Source organism: Gallinula chloropus (assembly GCF_964237585.1).
Source record: "Gallinula chloropus genome assembly, chromosome: 2".
Classification (NCBI taxonomy): Eukaryota; Metazoa; Chordata; class Aves; order Gruiformes; family Rallidae; genus Gallinula; species Gallinula chloropus.
Window position 1 is genome coordinate 46,236,088 of NC_140086.1, and position 20,030 is coordinate 46,256,117.

The 20,030-nt window shown below is 43.1% G+C and overlaps 1 protein-coding gene across 3 annotated transcripts in view; it reads left to right on the forward strand.

Annotated features, from left to right (window-relative positions):
* NOL4 (nucleolar protein 4) overlaps positions 1-20,030 on the forward strand; it is a gene marked incomplete at both ends in the record, with an annotated part of 194,429 nt that overhangs the window by 15,173 nt on the left and 159,226 nt on the right. For all 3 annotated transcript variants that reach the window (XM_084260428.1, XM_084260429.1, XM_084260430.1), the window contains one exon: positions 19,780-19,929. In XM_084260428.1, the coding sequence (XP_084116554.1) occupies positions 19,780-19,929 (150 nt within the window). The remainder of the gene's footprint in view (positions 1-19,779; positions 19,930-20,030) is intronic.

Genomic DNA, 20,030 nt, shown 5'->3' on the forward strand with positions numbered 1-20,030 from the left:
GCCTCTCCCCAGGCGCACCTTGCCGGGGAGGGGGCGGGGGGTGGAGGCGGAGAGGCACCGGCTGCGGAGGGGCCATCTGCCGGGACCCGCGTCCCGGGGTCCGGGCCTGCCCCGCGGGAGGCAACCCGGGCCGCGACGCCAGCTGGGTGCGGGGGCTGCCCTGGGGGGCGAGTAGGGGGCCGGGGTGAAGGCCACACTGCCGCTCTCCCCCCCGCCCTCCCCATCCATCCCCCGCAGCCCGGTGCAGGCTCTGCCGGCGCTGCGGCTCCATTAATTGATTCAGGGCCTGGGCAGGCATTGAGGGCACGGGGGAGGGGGGGAGCGGGGAGAGGGTGCGGCTGTGCCGCCATCGCCTCCCCCCGCCTGTTCCTATGGTAACAGTGAAATACCTCCGGGACACACACACACACACCCGCTCCTCACTCCCACTCGCGGAGGAGGAGGAGAACGGGGAGGGGGGGGGGGTTTGGCCGGGCCCGGCCACCGCGCCCTCGGCACCGCCACCCCCGCCGCGCCGCGCAGTTCCCATGGCGACGGGCTGCGGCAGCACCTGTGCGGCCGCCGGCGCAGAGCAGCTCCCGCCCGGCCATCACCCCCTCGCTCTGCTGCCTCCCCCCAGCTCCCTGCCGCAGCCCGGCCTGGCTCCCCCAGGAGCCGGTTGCGAGGCAGTGCCTAGTCTCTGGAGAAAGGGCTGCGGTCGGTAGGGGCAGAGGTGGATCCGACCCGGCCCGCAGCCGCCATCCCGCGGGCCACCGGGCCTCGGAGTGTGCGCTGCGGCGGGCACCGCCGTTAGCCAGCACCCGGGCGGTTAAACATGCGGACAGATAGTAACGTGATGTGAAATAATAGCTCCCGTGTGTTTTCGGTGCAGAAAATGCCCTGTGCCCGCCCAGCGCGGTGCTTACTGCTGGCACGGGTAGCACCCAGGGTAACGCTAGCGCTGGAGGTGGGTGGGCGATACCCTCCTGTGCCCCACGGAGCAGGCGTGTGGGTGGATTTCTGTGCTAGTCTGCCTGATTTCCAGCAGAGGATGGGTGCTGGTGTGTGTGTGCAGCCATACGGCCGGGACGTTTTATCAGGGCGGTTCCGGATGCCTGCAGCACACTTGTGCTATGGTCATCGAGCCTGCGGACATCACAGGCCTCTGGGAAGCAGAGGTTTGAGTTAGGGAAGCCCTTGTCTTTGGAAACAAGTCCCAAGTCTCTTAAGTCGTTTCACCATTCCATGATGTGGTGCTGCATGAGACCCTGCTGGCAGATGTAGGGCGGCCCAATGGCATGGCAGCTACAAATTCTTACTGTAAATAGCGACATGTTGTGGTTGGCATGACGTGAGGTGCAGGGAATGGAAATAAAACCTTGTGAGGGTGCTGGTGTTCCCCCTCGCTTTTTGCTTTTGTCAGAACCCAGTGCTTGAGATGCCTTACCAGCTCTGGGGCTGCCTTACTGTGTGTGTACGTAGCTGTGTGTTATATAGCTTAGTATATAGTTACAGCCGTACCTGCAAAGTAGCACTGCTCAGTTTCTGGGCCTCAAGGTGCTAAACTAGATATTGCAGGCAATAAAAATGTTTGCGTGTAGTTCTGATATGAAAATGTGGGTTTAGGTCCCTGAAGCACAAATATTAATCTGATATATTTTGAGGCCAGGTCTGTGCCTCTGAAGACTTGTTTCTTCCTCTGTGTAGCTGAATGGGGCAGCCCAGGAATTGAGAGGAGGGGGTGGGCTGTAGGAATGTCCTTAGCCCTCAGGTACTAAAAGAGCTTTCTCTCTTAGCCATAATATGAGAAAACTGTTCTTACCAGCTTCACTAAATGCTGGATTGTGTGTCGTTGAATATATCTGGAGGACTCCCATTGGCTTTAACAGAACACAGCTGAGGCAAAAAAACATAGGAAAATACCTGACCAATAATAACATAACGCATCAAAATAAAAATAGAATTCCTTTGTGAAAAACTAACCACAAAACCTCATCTGTATCCCAAAGATGATAATGTAAAAAAGAGCAGGAAGCTTTCTCTTTATAGATGTTAAAATAGATTAAAAATGGAGTGTTATCAATTGCTACAGTTTCATTGCGAGTCCCACAGTGTTTGTCACTTTTTTCTTGAAAAATCCCATCTCTAGTCAAAAGCTTGTGAAAATTCTACTTTTTTTAGTAAAAAAAACCCCCCAAAAAACCTCAGATAAAAATCATTTAGTAATCCTCATAGGTGTACAGAAGAGATTGTCAGTCTTAACAACAACTCCCTGTCAAGTTCTCAAAATCATTGAGGACCGTGGGTATTTCATTATCAGCCTTTTGACTGATGAGTGCATAAAATGCTGATGGTTAGTGTGGTTCTAGAGACTGGTACAGCTGATTTATAAACCTCAAGTGGTTTTGCAGGCTGGATTTTGAAACCTTCAGCTTTAAATTCTGCAAATGTCCCAAGTGGAACCTGTAGACATAGAAACCAGGCAACAAAATAAGTGTGTTTTTTCCTAAATCATAAGATTTTTCAGACGAAATTAGTGATTTTACGCACCCTATTTCATTAATTCAAATGTCAGCTAATTAATTATTCTTAGAGTCCAAAAATAGGGAAGACGAGAAAATTAAGGATGAAATTTCAGCAGAATCCTTTCAACATAATGCCTGGGAAGCTCTTTGGAAAAAAAAATTCAGCAGGTGCTCAAAGTAACAAAAACAGACTAAAATTTAATTACAGAGATAGGAACACTGAATACATCTTAAATTATATAAAGCTCAGCTTCATAATAGGGGACTCTATTTGGTTTCTGGAGTTTACAAATCAGATTGTAAAAGCTAAATATGAACATATTGCATGAATATGCTGGGCTATACAGCAGGCTCTGGAGAAGGAGAACCAAAATGTAGGAACCAAAAATGCGAAAATAAATTGTTCCAGTACCTCAGTACATCACTAACTTGCAAGAATCAGTTCAGAGGTTTTATATGGCTTGAGTTATATATAACATCAGTTGAGTTGATCATACCCGTTCTCTTATAAAGCATTATAATAATCACCACCATAAAAGGAAGCATGGCTGGTAGGTCAGTGGAGGTGTGATGTTCCCCCTCTACTCCACTATTGTGAGATCCCACCTGAAATACTGTGTCCAGCTCTGGGGTCCCCAGTACAAGAAAGACATGGAGCTGTTGCAGTGAGTCCAGAGGAGGGAGGCATGAATATGATCAGAGGGCTGGAGCACCTTTCCTATGAAGACAGGCTGAGAGAGTTGGGCTTGTTCAGCCTGGAGAAGGGAGGCTCTGGGGAGACCTTATGGCAGCCTTCCAGTACATGCAGGGGTCTACAGGAGAGATGGAGAGGGTGTGTTTACAAAGGCAAGTAGGGATAGGGCAAGGGGTAATGGCTTTAGGATGAAGGACAGTATATTTAGATATTAGAAAGAAATTCTTCCCTGTGAGGGTGGTGAGGCCCTGGCACAGGCTGCCCAGAGAAGCTGTGGCTACCCCTTCCCTGTCAGTGTTCAAGGCCAGGTTGGATGGGGCTTTGGGAAACTTGGGCTAGTGGAGGGTGTCCTTGCCCATGGCAGAGGGTTGGAACTAGATGGTCTTTGAGGTCCCTTCCCGCCCAAACCAGTCTGTGGTTCTGTGATTCTGTAACTCATGATTCCCAATATAACTGAGGTCTGGGAAAGGAGGAGTAAATCAACAGGATGCTGTACTGGATGCTGCCATCTTAATAGATTTCTTTATTTCATTGAATATACAGAGCTGAAACAGATACACTAAATGGAGAAGGAATGTCCATACGCTACAAGTGAAGACCAGGAGACAAAAAAAGACAAAAAAAAAAAAAAAAGGAACAGCTGAGCAGAAAATCTTAAAGTGAGAAAATGAAATAAAGAAACCCTTTTTTCTTCAGTATCCAAATCTGAGGGACTGTCAGAAAGATTTTTATATCAACAGATACCATGAAATATGTTTTTCAAAAAGCCTGAAGAAAAACTGTCCCTGACTTCTGGAGAAGGAGAGTACACTGATAGCGCTGTGTTGTGAAGTACCTTCAGATGACAGGTTACTGTTCCAGATTACTGAGCAAGATGGGAAATGGGCTGTAGGGGTAAACAGGAGGGATAAAACCCCAGGTACAGCATGAAACCCCACCCTAAATTCATTGTACCAGCTAGTGCCACTCAAGGGTCTGTTCATTTTTCTTAGGCAGTGCTTAGCCAGCTTGCCATGCCAGTAAAGTATTATTGAATCAAACTGAATTTAATTTCACACACACACACCCACATGTAGAAACCAAACACACATATTCACCAGACATGCAGCTATACCTGATGCCTCCCCAGAAAGCAAACTCCAGGGGACATGCAGAATACCCCTGTAGAAGTGACCCTACAAATGACTTGATTTGATGGGATATTACTCTGTCATTTCCCTTTAAAGGCTGTACTGCTCCGAGTGTGGTGCTGTAATAGGCTATTTGCACAGAACAGAGCCGGGCTTCTCTGCATGGTCTTTTCCATGTCTTCCTGGTGATCCACGCTGCCTTGGCAGTTGGGTGCTTTTGAATTTAAGGTTTTCCTAGTGAGGGGGAACTGGCCTTGTGCGTGGTTTGGGTAGCAGGTGTGATTCATCAATAAAGTAATAGTGTATTTCTCTGGGAGCAGACAGGGCTTAAGTGATGTAGATAAAGTGCACGTTCAGTCCACGTAGCCGACTCCCATCTGTTGGTGCCAGTGCTGCAGAGCCTTTTAGGCTATTTGCAGATAGTGGTTGCTGTAAAGTGCAAGCAGATGAGTGGGCGCAGTGTATTTACAGAGCGATGTGGTACAGTAATTCCTACTACACCGGCATCCTCAGCTTTACTCAATGTTTGGTGAGACATGTGATCTCCTTCTGCAGTGTGTCTTGGGAAATGTAGTCCAGGGAGAATCAAGCCTGGTGTAAGGGAAAAGGTGAAGGTTTGAGAACAGCGAATTGCAGCTTCCTGTGGGCACAGCGGCACGGCAGACGATGGAGTTGAATGTTGAATGGATGCAGAAAGAAGCAAAATGTGTCATTGGCAAATTCAGTCCTTGTTAGTGTTTTGTTCAGGAGAAGAAAAATGTCGTTCCTGTTGTCAGCAAAATGAAAATAGATGTTGGCCTTCCTTGTAATACAGATTTGGAGCTTTCTACCCTTAACCATCTCTAACGTGTGTGTGAAACTGTGATCTCTGTATCAGTATTAACTTTGCCAAGGGACTAAAGCTGCTGCTGGTGTGTCCCCAGTCCTTTGCAGGCAGAGCGTCACTTCAGAGAGAACAGGACAATTTGGGAGGTTGAGCCATAGTGTATTAAAATCTGCATGAGTCTTCAATGGGATTTTTAATTGTTATTATTCATGAAGAAATAATTTTCTGGAATTCCCTTGCAAGGGGAGCAGAGCAGGGATTGGGAGCTGTGCTGGGGAACGGTGATCTGGCAGAGCCTTAGGGAGGTGGTCACCTATTTCTCTCTGCCACTGAGAGGTCCTTGCTAACTTTTTCTCAGCAGTTATGTCCTAGCACGGCAGACAAATTCTATTCCCCAAATGAGTACTAGAGAGTGTTAGCCTTATTTGTGTCTGTCTTCCAAGTGAACATGACTGCGGAACAGCAGCACAGCAGTCTCCAAAACTTTTGTAGCAGGTGGTTGATATGGGCTCAGCCAGAGATTTTGTATTTACCTCTACTAGTCTGTAAAATAGTCTTTCAAAGGCAGCAGTGAAAGCTACCTCAGAAGAGTCGTTTAAGACAAGACAGAAGAAATTACAACATGAGCTTCAAAAGACAGTGCCTTTTCTGTCAGGGGGTGGGCTAAGTCACCATGTGATGTTTCTTTCATCTGTAATGTCCCTGATTTTGCACAGTACTATTCATCTCAAGAGATCCCAGAGCACGTTGCAAGCTAAACTGTGAATTACAGCTGGCTCTGGGTTGGGTGGCCATATCCATCAGTCAGACTGAACGCCGCATGTGTATGTAGTGAGGGGAAGAGAAACATTATTGTCATCATTATTACTGAAGATATCTGAGTGCTGTGTCCTGTTATCTTAATACAGTCAGTATACACAGAGGAGCGAGAAAGTGGGCAAATCCCTCAATATTGGTGAATTACGATTTTGCTACAGTTTGAACACGCTAGTTTAAGATGTTGAGAGATGGAGTGCTGAATTGTGGTGAACCTGCTGTATAAGACAGTCATTATGCTGTATTTAATACCCCATTGAATTCTAATGCTATGCTTCAATTTTTCTTCCTGATCTGGTAGACAGCTGATAAATTTAAAGCTTTATTCTCCTTTTTTTTTATACAAAGTGCAACTAAGGATACATACTAAAAAAGTTACTGTAGTGCTCAGTTCGTGATTTGAGCACTGAATTCTGCTCATAATTATGAAGATACATATAGTTTATATAGTAACTATTGCAGATATGAAAGAATAATCATGAAATTTAATTATACAGAGCAGACTTATTTAATCTGCATATTTCCTTTTCTTTCATCAACTGTGCTTTACATATACTAATATTAGCTTGAAAAGCAATACCGTATGGGAGGAAATTCATGGGAATGCCTAGATTAAAGCAGAGACTTGCAAACATCTGATTAATAGGGTGTCTTTAACTCTGTTTTTCTGTCTTCCAGCATGCATTAGATGCTGGGTAAATCTGGTTACCTACTTAGTCATAACATCTGCTTTTCCAAGGAAACAATGTTTTCCTTCATTTTTTTGACTAGGTTTTTAAAATTCTGTTGGCAAAAAGGACTGGTGTACAGCATCATTAGTGATCAGAACTGGGGTGCACATCTTCACTAAAAAAATCAAGAAGCTGATAGTGATAAAAATGAAGAAGCTGAATTTACCTGATAAAACAGCATTTGCAAAGTCAGTGTTGTAATTTGTAATTATCATTGTTGCAAACTGTTTGCTGTTTAGGGCATGCTTCAGATTTGATGCAACTGAAGATCTGATGCAGCTTCAGATTTGATGCAACTGAAGATCTGTCCCATTTCTCCCAGGAATTTATGGTCCAGGCTTCGATGTCCATTTCAGCATCAAAGCAACATAATAAAAGAAAACATTTCCATTCACTCTCCTGCTCTATAATCAGTGATACCTGTGCATGCTAGGTGAGACTGCAAAGCATCTAAGAGAAAATTCAGAGAGGGACATACCTTTAAAGTATAGCCTCTCGAAAAAGGTAATCGCTGGGGACTAAAGGTCTAAGCGAAGGATGCAACAAGCCTGAACCCACCGAATTTCATTGCCAGTGGCAGAACAGACACAGATTCTGATTCCCAGCCCTCAGATGGGTGGTGGCGCCTGAGCATGGCTGAGAGAACGTGCCGGCAGTCCCAGTGGAAATTGCTAATCGTAAATCTGTTTAAGCTCTGAGAAAAGCGTTTGGACTGCATGAGGAGCTGCAGATAGACTGAGAGAGGAGCAAGGGGGATCAGAAGTAAGAAGTAGTGGTGGAAGTAGGTTTTACCTTACCGCCTCTGTAAGAACCAGTATCACACCCGCAAACATTTAAATAGAGTATTCTTACTGCTTTCAGAAGGGCATTAAAGGAGGCAAGAAAGACTTAGGTTCTTACAGGGCTTATTGAAGGGAAGGTTGATAGAGTTTATTCTCAGGAAACTGAGTCTGTTGGGTCTTCAGAGAAGTTCAGGAGACTGTATCAATTGGTTATATTCTCTTAGTGCATAACCCAACAGGTCAAAACAGAGTTTGGTGGGTTTTCATGGGGGTTCGTCATGTGTAATATTAGCAAGTGTTTTCTGTCACATGAACAGCTCTAATACAGTATTTAGTACAGAATTCCTTTCCTTCTAAAGGAGATTTCCAGAAGGGTTCATAAAGGCTCCGTTTTTTAATCACTGCCAGCATTTTTCTCTTATATTCTTTTTTGATATACATTTCATTTACATCATGGTAGGAAAAAATAATTGGCAAGGTGAAACTGCAGACCAGTGTTGAAAATTTCTCCTAAGTGAAGTCTGGCTAATATTGACTTCAGTGTACAGTAGCAACATGTTTGTGCTGAATGGTGATATGAACTCTCCATCTGCAGATGTCAGCCTCCTAACTATCACGATGGTCAGGAGTGAACATATGGTTGAGCCGTGTGTTTCAAAACTTGGTTCTGCTGGCAAAGACTGGCCTCTTCATGCTGTGGACTTTGTTTGTGGTTGGGGAAGGGAGGAGGAAGAAGAAGAGGAGAAAAATTTGGTGTAAATGATTCTGTGATACCACTGTCTGCAACAGTGCTTCCTTGCAGAAACACAGGTTTTTGCATCTGGCACTTGTTCTTGCCTGGGTTACCCAGGACAGAGTAGTGCTGTGGTAGGAGTAAAAAAAAAATAAAAATTAGGAAAATGTAATTTAACTAAAGAAAAAGCCAACAAATAAGTTGTTAAAGAGCCACACGTAACTCTGCTGAGGTAATTTCATCTTGTAAAACCTGATCTGTGCACACATATACACACAAATATTAACAAAACTAATAAAAAAGCACAATACTCTTGAATTACCAACTAATTTGGTTTGTAATGACACTTTTGAGTGCGCAGGCCCTCCTTCAGATCTAAAATAGGATCCAAAAATTGGGTTTTTTTAAATGTATTTTTGGAAGGATAGCTGTTGCACCCCTCAGAATGAATTTTCCTTCAGAGCATCAGTTTTGGTTCATGTCATTTTCAGGCTGCACCAAAACCTGATTGCCAGTCTGTGAGGTGACATTTGCTGTTTCTGTTTCAGATCTGGCGGAGAGATTGTGTATCCAATGTTTTGCCTGATTTTTCTAGCTCGTGTGTTGCTTCCTCTGCGAACAGACCCTAATTCTCCCTGCAGTTCCTGCTTGTGCTGGTAGGACTGTGACACCACTGCTGCTAAAACTGCCGGTGGGGAGCAGTCAGGGTGCCAAGCACAGACCCAGGTATTCGTTCTGGTACTGATCTGATCACTGAGTCCCCAGTGGCCTCTGTCCCTGGTCCGGTGGCATTCCTCACCTGTGCCATTACAGTCACCCCCTTCGTAATCCCTGCCTGTTCTTGCAGAAGTCTGGAGGAACCTCCGTTAGCAGCTGTGAGTTTATACTCCAGGAGTAATTAGTCTGGGAAGTATCTCCTTGTGCCCTGCATCAAGCAGTTTTCTTTGTGTGAGAAGTGTATTGGTAATGTCAGAGAACCAGGCCCCATGTGGAGCATGGGATGCCCTGGAGACTCCTGTCCCCTTTTGGCACTGGACCTGGGGACAGTTGTCACTACCCTTGCCTTGCAAGCGAGGTTGCTGAACCAGCGCCTGGGTTACACCAGCACCAAGGTTTTGTATGGGTGATGCAAAGGCGATGATGTTTTATCATCTGCCCCTACCATAAGCTGCCTGTACAGCACCAGTGCAGTTTAAAACCTGATCCCCAGTGTCTTTACTGATGTTGCTAATGAGGCTACTGCTTAAAGGCACTTAATGGTCTGTTGTAGCAGTGGTTTTGGTGATGGAGACAGCTGTCCTCCGGGAACTGTGCTGAGACCGCAAGCTCATTTCACATAAGCAAGTGAATCAGTGGGAGAGATTAGGTCACACACTTCATGTCCCAGCCACCCCACAGCTATTCCTTCCAGGAGGCAGCAGGTGGAAGGTGGAAGCAACTTTAAGGGACAGAAGCCCTCACTGGAGATCTAGACACAAAACCACTATATCCCATTTGCAGTCTTCTGATTCATCCTGTTCCGACTTTTTGAAGTCTTTTACCAGTTAACTATGATTTCAAAGCAATTTATTATTTTTTAAAAAGCTTTGTTACTGAGGTGTGTTGGTCTTGGCACCTACTTGCAGTATGTAATTTGTGCACTTGCATATCATGTTATTTATTTAAAAAGCCCCCTCTGCAAACACTTTGGATCAGAGGCTTATGGGCACTTGGAATATAATAAAAAAATATACATTTAATTTCTCAGGCAGAACTTTGGGGTAGGGAGTTCTTATTGTTTAAGTGTTACGTTGGTGTTAGGTTACTTGTGGCGTACAGCAGTTGCATTTCATCAGTCTGAAAAAAGGTGGCATTATAGATCTACATTGCATTCCCCTAGTGCTTGAATACCTGTAAAGTATAACACACTCTGAAATACACTTGTGTAACTGTTCGTTTTTGGAACATGACTGGAATGCTAAGAGTTAATGCTTGGTAAGTGGCTTTCCCATTTCTTTTTACTGAACTTATGACAATACCAGATACTATAATTTAGAAAAAAACTCTCAAAACATACCAAACATATTCACTCTGGGATTCACACCCATTCATTTTAAACCCCCCTGTGGTAAAAAATATTTGAAGATAATTTTTTTTCTTATCCTGGTAATCTTATTTGGCAAAAGAGATTTTTTTCTTGCTCACCAAAGTACTATATAGATACAAAAAACTGTCAGCTTTGAGATAAAAGTAAAACTAAGTTTGGTAAGTAATCAGTAACTTACAGGAGCAAAATTTCATGGAAATTATTTTACAGCTTGCTGCCCTGTCAGAGAGGGGAGCTGAAGTCCCTTCCCTTCAGGGTACTCACCAGGAGTAGCTGACCCATGAGACTGAAAAGACTATTCCCCTGCTCAGCATTTAGCCTGGTTTTGAAGTCTCCTTTGGAAGAGTCTTGGAGTAATTCTTCACAGCTTGACAGATAAAATTGTGACCACACTTAGTGGTCACTTGCTCTTCATGGAGTTGTTATCCTTCTATTTTTACAATTTTTTAAACAGCTGAACAAATCTGTACACAGAAATCACTTCTTTGAGCTTTCTTTGATGTCTCTTAGGAGAAATGTTATTTTATAAGTATCCTAATACTTAGTTCTATGTTCAGTTTTTCTTTCAGTAAAAGAATAACATTAATGGGGTGAATTTTCACACATTTTCATCCTGTTTCATGCTAGAGCTGAAGTCTTGGCAGGTTTCTAAGCTTAAAAACTGCAATTGCTTAGAATTCACACAATTACAGAAAATTCCGATAGAAGTTCCTCACACCTAGATGAATCCTCTAATGACTCATTGAGAAGCAATAAATGCATTAAAACTTTGGTCATGAATGAGAGCTGCAAGAAGAACTGTGGTAAATTTGCCTGTCTTACACTCCTCCTCTGTTCAGTTGTCCTTAGTGTCCCAGCTAGGTTTATTAGCTCTCAGCTGCTTACCAAACAGTGACTTTGGAGTGGGCAAGTGAAATGTGCTGGATATTTCCAGAACTGTAGTGAATGTTTCCCAAAAAATAGATTTCAGAGTCCAGGCTTGATTATTTCTAATAGAAAATTCACCCAGTAGGAAAGAGACAGCATCCTTCAGGAAACAGAAGATAATACAAGCTGCTTATAAAAAGAACAGAAGTAAATATAGTGTTTGTCTTTTAAAACATAGACTTCTGAATAAACTATTCTGAAGTGGATGAAGATCAGAAGTTCTTGTCTAGATGATTTTTAAAACAAAGAGTTCATTTATAAGTTATAGCTACATTCAAATTAATCACAAAAAGCCATGATCTGCTGAATTAATTTGGATTTTTTTGTGTTAGAACAAAATTGTTCCTGTTTGAAGTGCAAACTGTCACCTCTTCCTGGCTCGCTGTCCAGTCCTAACTTGGGTTTAACTGGAATTGTCCCATACTTGTCACTGAATATGATGCATTTAATGGCTGGGTTAATTGTTCCTATATTAAATGTACCAACTCAACATGCCTTCGTAAACAGAATACAGCTTTAAAAATCCAGACCAACAAAATAGAGCAAAAAAGGCCACCTGTAATAATACTGTAACAATTGAAGCATCATCTGTCCTTTTAACAGGCTAAGTAGGCAAGATTTTGCTGGAGAGGGAGTTATGTGACAAATATAGTTCCCATGTCAGAATAGGTGCTCAGCTTCTTTCTGCTCTCCCCAGCCCCACCAGACCCATATGTGCCTCAGCGAGGTATTTAAGAATATCTCACTTGTTGGTTCAGGTAATGTTCACCACAGTGCACACACATGAAAATCCCATCTCAGTGTCTGCATCTTGAGTTTCAACATCTGCAGAGTTTCAACAAGGCCACAACAACCTCCAGCAGCACTACAGGCTTGGGGAAGATTGGCTGGAGAGCTGTCCAGCAGAGAGGGACTTGGAGGTGTTGGTTGACACCTGGCTGAGCATGAGCCAGCAGTGTGCCCAGGTGGCCAAGAAGGCTATTGGTATCTTGGTTTGTATCAGGAAAAGTGTGACCAGCAGGACCAGGGAGGTTATCTTACCCCTGTACTCAGCCCTGGTGAGGTCGCACCTGGAGTACTGTGTGCAGTTTTGGGCACCGCAGTACAGGAAGGACATCAAGGTGCTGGAGAGGGTGCCAGAGAAGGGCAACTAGGCTGATCAGGGATCTGGAGAACAGGTCTTATGAGGAGCGGCTGAGGGAGCTGGGGCTGTTCAGCCTGGAGAAGACTGAGGGGAGACCTTACCGCTCTCTACAGCTACCTGAAAGGAGGTTGTAGTGAGGCAAGTAACTAGAGACAGGACAAAAGGGAATGGGTTCAAGTTGCACCAGGGGAGGTTCAGATTGGATATCAGGAAAAATTTCTTCACTGAAAAAGTGGTGAAGCATTGGAACAGGCTGCCCAGGGAGGTGGTGGAGTCGCTGTCCATGGAGGTGTTCAAAAAACAGGCAGACGAGGCTCTTTGGGAGATGTTTTAGTGGTCACAGTGGTGTAGGGCTGACGGTTGGACTTGATCTTGAAGATCCTTTCTGACCTTGCTAATTCTATCTGTTGTGGCATTTTCATTTGGAAGAGGAATGTGCCTTTGAAACAGAGCTCCTGACTGTGCACACTGTGCTTGTTTTGTGCTTCAGTGGGGTTTTTTTTTCCTGTGCAGTAAAACTGGCACTTGTTCTAGGCATGTACCTACTGGGACTGAAAACAGAAGTGGGTGTCCAATGCAGGGAGCTGGGTTCGAGCTAGCCTGAAATACACACGTTTTTGTCTTAGTGCCTTGGTATCAACTGCTTTGCTCTACAGATGTGCTCCTGTGCCGTCCCGCCTGCTGACATAGATGGTGTTTGGTTAGCCTGCAGCAACAGACTTCACAAAGAGTAAAATGTGGCCTGTCTCGTGACCCGTTTTTGTTCAGAATGGTTGTGTAAATGTTTAAACACCTAAGGAAAAAAAAATACAATCAGGTGTTAGTGCGCTGAGGGAAAACAGTATTCAGACCTTAGTTAAGAAGTAACTCTCCACTACAAAGAGTGAAGAGCAGCCAGGGCTCTCTGCTAGTCCTGTGCGTCCCACTGGGTCTTCCCTTGCCAGTCCTTCAGGGCTCTGAGTGTATTTGATCTTGAGGTGGCTTTTTGAAATTGCCTCTTGCCTTCCATATCCCTGCTTATTTTCAGTAGGAGACATGAGTCTGTAGGCATGTTCCCCATTTAATCTCTAAGCTCTTCTGCGCTAACACTGATGATGACAGGTCTTCCTACCCATTCACACTTCTGAAGAAAGATGAAAAGTTTCTGCCCTTCTCCAGCATGGAAGGAGCTTTAAATGTTTGTCTCAGAGACCACTGGCCAGATTATTATCCCATTAACACCAAAGGGCACTCTGAAAGAACATGTCTGTCATGAAATAATTTCTAGGCCCGTTTTGCTACACTTCAGTGAAAGAAGAGTGACAGACCTTCCCTTTGCAGTTTGGCAAGTTTGGTTTCATAACCCATTATCTCTAATTGCCAGAGCAATTATTGTTACTAAATGTAATAGAGCCTGGGATTCACACCAGGTAACAGTCTCATTCAGTAGGATACTCCTTTTAGGTGAGATCTTTAAGATGTATAGGGCAGTCAGCATTCATCCCTTATTTTTTGTGGGCAGGGATTTCGCTCTGGTGCCTTCCGGTCATTTGGGTTGGTCCAAGAGATAAAGGAGAAAGGGACTTCTGCTCAGTATTGATTTGGTCTCTCTTATCATAGAATATCTTTGCTGGGTGTCTTGAAATCCCCCATCAAGACAGTCAGAGGACCTACCTACAGCTTTCATAAAGACCCCAAACTTTGTGTCTGCTGTTTAGTTTAGTCTCTCATCCTAAATGGCATATTTGTAATTTTACTTCACTTTATTCTCATTATAATTTTTATAATCTGTTTCCACAGTTGGTTTGATTTGTTGCTACCATATCCCACCTCAGTGGTTTAGTCTTTGTAGGGTTTGTTTCTCTAATGATTACAGAAAGAGGAGCTGGAAATGGTTCTGATGTGTATCTGTCTTAATATAACTCTGATTTTTCCTGTCTCCATCTGCTGGCAAAAGATGAGATTTGCTGTTCAAACAGATCAGATCATGAGTAACAGAAACTACAGATTTCAAATAATATATATCCCGTTTGCTGTTAGAGAGACATTAGTAGCTGGATAGAAAGGATCAATTTATTTATTTATAGGCTTCTTAAGAATAGCTATAAAATACAACTTTTGTTCTGCTGCGGATTTACGCTGAGCTGTCAGGAAAGCATTAGGTATTCAAATGGTTGTACAAATAGCCTGGGAATTCAGAACAGTGTCCTAATGAAACTAGAGCTGTTCATTTCTATGGGAGTAAGAGACATGCTTAAATAGTCTTCCCTCTTTTTGAATGTTTTTACAGTTACCGAGCAAGCAGTAAAGGAAATAATGTATAATGAGTTTTTCAATCTGGTAATTTAACTGATTTCTGCAGACAAGTATATATGATCCTATAAGACTTCTGGTGTACAAACACTACCACTGACTCCTCCTAACAGTTAAAATACAAAAATTTCAGTGTTGAATACAAAGGGAGTAGAACACCTACATACTACCATGTCAGAAGCTCCTTGCTTAAAAGCAAGCAAGGCAGGAGTTCATGTGCAAAAGTTTTGTGAGGATCTATTTCACTCAGAGCACAGCATTTCCATCAGCAAAAGGCTCTGCTTCCCATCCAGTTGAAGTGAGTCTCCCAAGGCTGCAGAAGGCAGAGCTGGTGAGCAGAAGTGTGAGGACAGGAATGTGCTTTAACTCTACTGCCATCTCAGCCGGTGCTTCTCAGAAAAACGTTACACATTGCATTTCTGCATTCAAAGCAGTCTTAGGTTTGTATTTGATTTATGTTATGCAATGAAATATTTAGGCTGACTGTTATTTCCACCTGCATCTTGATGTTTTGTCGGTACTTCTGGCTTGGATGCTTTTACAAGAGAGGACTTTGACATTTTCTATAAAACTACCAACCAAGCCTTTACTTTTATTTTCTCTTTCAGTCTATCATGTTTTTATAGGAATCTTTTTGAAACACTGCAAAGGATGCTGATAGTTAGATTTATTCACAAATCAAGAGGGTGTTTTATGAGACCTATTCCCCCCCCCAAAGTTTCAACATGAGATAGTGTAGGTATTCTCAAGCAAGGAGCTGCAAGCACTTTTGTTTCAGTAGCTTTAATTTTAAAGGCTTGTATCAAATTATTTTCTCCTCTGCAGAGTAACTATAAAAATGACAGCCTTTCATTTAATATATCTTTTTGCTGTCTTGACTAAGAGTTTTTTCTGTTCACTTTACTGGCAAACTTTGTTCCCTTCTGTACTCTACTAGCCAGCCCTGTAGGTTCCACCTCAATACAAGAGACTGAATCTCAGCTCAAGCATCCTTGTTCAAAGGGATCCTTAGCACTTCCCAAGAGGTGCACAACTGTCTGTAAAGATCACTTCTGTCCAGAAATTTATTCTTTGTGTAGATATCTATAACCAAACAAGCAAAAGACTTGAATCTCAGAGTGAAAATAGGATTTGTAGGGCTGAAAATGAAACATCTATTTGTGTTCTAAGAACATGCAAAGATCACCGAATGAATATAAAACCAGAGCAAACAGGAAACCCTGCAATGCAAAGAGTAAAATTAAATAACTTCTCACTGGTAGAGATTGAAACCATTCCAGCAGCTGTAAGGATGAATTGTATTTTGGCACTGCCTGTCATGCTGCTGGCCAGAGGGGAATCTGAGATGACTGGTTTAGGATAGGGACATGCCTCTGTGATGGCTGGAACAAGTGGGATGAAACTCGACCTAAAAGATTTAAGAGTCTAAGTGAAACATTCACTGAGGCTTCCATTCCTAAGTCATTTTTGAAAGTGGGGCTTGGACTCTTACCGTGACGAATGAAAGTCCTAAGAATACCTCAGTGCTTTATAAGTATTCTCCTTGCTATTCCACAATTGATAGTACCCAACTCACTTTGAAAGTGGCATTTAAGCTTCTCAGTCACAGAGTTATCAAGAAGGAACTCAATTAATATCTAGTCTATCCAAGACAGGATTTACTCAAACCGTCCCTGACAGATATTTGCCTAACCTGGTCTCAAAATCCTCCTGTGACAGTTATCCCACAGCCTCCCCAGGCAAACAATTACTGCACTTGACTGTCCACATAAATAGTAAGTTTTGCCCAATGCCTCATGTAAATCTCCCATGCTGTGGTTTAAACCTATTACTTGTGCTGTCCCTTGACATTTCATAGCCTTTCAGACGTCTGAATAGCATTATCATGTATTCCCTCATTCGTCTCTTTTTGACCTTAGTTGAGGCTAAAAAATACATGTCCCCTTAGGCACTGTGAAAATTTTTACCCAAAGCCAGTTTATAAAGTAGAGCTGCTTTGTTCATGCCTTTATCCAACAGCCAGCTCAGGATAAAAGTGTAGTGTAATGACATATGGCAGGAAAGCCTGATGCAACTGCATCCACTTCAGAGATGCTAATGGTTTAAATAGAGATCTGGGGTTGCATCGCATGCCCAGCTTTTTACTTGCTGGTATGTCAGTATTGGGGTAACAACAGTCTCAGTAAGTAGCTGCCTTCTCACTCAAGTAACTACTCATCTGGTGTATCGCTCCTGCAGCTGAAGGCTTATGTCTCTGCACAGTGCTGCATGGTGCCAGATGGACCAAGCAGCTTACTCACAGCAGCTCAGCACCTTCTGCAGCACTGCAGGCTTTCTGAAACAGGGTCTACCTTATCACCATGAACAGCACCAAGAAGAATGAAGCCCGACCTAGTCATGTCCTGGCCCCACCAGATAGAGTTATGATGAAGTTACAAGTACAGATGTTAAATTACAGCATTGTCTTCCCCTGAAGCAGCTTCTGCTCCATGTAAACCATTTTTTCTCTACCCTTTTTTTACACTGACAAGATTTGGGAAGTTTGTATTAATTTTCTGCCACTTCAGTTAGGAGGCGTGACAGATAATTTGTGCAGATTTTACTTGTGTTTTTAGAAGTAGTAGCAACACTTACGGTTTTATTCACCTGGGTAGAGAAGTGCAGCTTCAAGAGCACAGCCATATCATGCCTACCTTCCTTTGGGTATCAGTGTCCAGGGAGGGAGGTAGGAGGACCATCAAAAAAGATCACTGCAAACCATAGCCACCAAAAGCATCAAAATTAGTTTCATTTCTGAGTTTCTTCTTTTAGTGTCTTCCTAATGCTGGCATGTGTCAGCTCTGCTGAGGTGACATCTCAGGTTTTAAATTAATATCGTTATAATGCATTTCTCTTTAATTAAATAGCTTCCCCACAGGAAATTTCCTAAAACAAAACTCATTAGTAATAAACAGATTAAATCTTTATCAGTTAATCAACACTATAAACTTCTGAGTGTTCAGAGAGCAGTGTGAGATAACACTGTCGTCACAATAAGAGTGTTTGAAATCATTAGGGATCCCACCGTGCCGTTTGGGCAGTGAGAAAATAATGATTGAAGATGGGCCCCCCTACAGAGCTCACCTGTGAATTCCCCTCAAGATTAAAGCTGCAAAAATTGGGATTTTATGTTAGCTCCACCTCTAAAGCATTTTTTAAAAATAGTGGGCAATAGTGGTGAGAAATACCAAGCAAATTCTTAATGGTGTTGATACCAGAACCTGTCAAGATGCCACAGAATTTTTGAACTGGTTGTTAGGGAAATTTTAGGGGCTTTGGATGGGATGGGAGCCTTGTTGCTTTCTCAGATCAACTCTTCCTAGCTGTCCTTCCTGAGGCTGCAGTTTCCTCATCTTCCTCCACCGTGAATCCCCAACACAGACACTTCCATCAGCACTGTGCCAGTCCTCTCATCACCCACATGTGGGATTTCTTCTCTGGCCCAGTTGTCTTCTGGGGATAAAGAGCACAAATTGCTGTGCAGATGGAAGGGATTGCGTAGCTTTGGGCAGGGACCTCTCTGAAGAAGGTTGGGCATACTGGAGCAGGACAGGACAAAACTTGTCTGGCTGGTAGCGTATCACCACCTCCTAACCCGGTATCATTTGATGTCATGCGAATTTAGAAGGTTGTGCTATAAAGGAACTGACATTTTCTCCATCACTACTGAGAACGTGTCAGAGCTCCTCTGTGTCACCCTGGGGAGTTCTTTGGAGCCACTGGGATTATTTGGGTTCTTTCCATGAAGTCTATGAAAAATGGAAGTTAAGTGGGATGGAATAATAATAGGGGCAGTGAGAAAAATAAATCATGGTTGCCCACATGTGGCAAACTTACTGGAATGGGTTAGCTTGAAGTTATGAGCAGGGGGATGGCAACTGGGAATCATACATAATTATTGCCTTTTCATTTCTCATCTTTCATCTTTATTTGGTCACCTCAGCAATAATGACATGTGTTTTATCACTAAAGGGTCGATGTAAATCAGTTCTGTTGTGGCATGAATCACAGCAGCAGTGACGGTATTATCAAATGCGTTAAGTTTGGAGCGCCCTTAGTGCTTAAAATACACATTGAAGGTTAAGTGACACCGCTGCTTCCAAAGGTCTAAATTCAAATACAGTGTTGGAGTGCAGGAGAATTGACCCTTCTTCTTTTATTTTTTATGTATTTATATTGTATTATAAAACTGCCTGCCTGATAGATGCCTGCTCTGGAAAAACAGTAGTCCCAGTTCCTGCCCCTTAATGAGAATTGAATCCAGAGACAACTGTAAAACAAAACAAAACAAACTCAATATGGATGGGTCCTATTAAAAGGCGGGAACTGAGCTGCACTGCTTAATTTCAGAGACAGTGGGGACTGTTTCTGTTTAGAAGTCTTTAGCTACCATGGCACTATCACTTTTGAAAATCAGATGGTAGGTGTCCTCACTTTTCTGTCACTTGCTCCAGTCAGACATCTGCGTGCAAAACTCACAGATTTTAAAACCATACCTTTCTTTTCCTCATAGTGTGCCATGTCTTCCTGTAGTATATTTTCAAGCAGATTTTGCAAGGGTAAACTGTTTGTAACAACTTCCTTTGTATTCATAATTACAGTCAGCTCCGTCACCTTTGAATTAAAACCTTTTATTAAATACCTTTATGAAACACTAGGTACAGATTTACTGGGAGGGGAATGAGAGGATGAAAGAGCTGTTGCATTCTTATTAAGAGTCGCATTGATGTGTTTCTGCACCACGTGTTTGGGACTGCTTCTGCCTTTGAGTCTCGTTTGTGTATTTTAAGAAAGAGGGACAGGTACTTTTTGTTTAGTATTTTAGTTACTGGAGTGAAAGATCATTTTCTATCAAATGACTGCTTGCAAGGGTCTGTATGACCCTTCTGAGTGCACAGTTTTCTTGCAATGCTGTTTCTGTCATTCACAGGCTGGGTGACCTTCAGATCGCAGTGGAAGGGTCTTTAACTCCCTGATGAAAAAGGGGAATGTGTCCCATGATTATCATAATTTATCTATTTATCTCATCCTCCTCCTTACATTTTCTTTTCTCTCTTTTTTTTTTTTCTTTTCAGGATGGAGTAGGTGTAGATGAGAAGCTGTCTTTACGGCGGGTAGCCGTCGTAGAAGATTTCTTTGACATTATCTATTCCATGCATGTTGAAACTGGGCCTAATGGAGAACAAATCAGAAAACATGCTGGACAAAAGAGAACGTATAAAGCAGTAAGTAAAAAAAAAAAAAACAACAAACCAAACAACTAAAGATGAACATCAGTCTCTAAAAGTGTGAATTATTTGGGCTTAGTCACGTGGTATGTGATTTG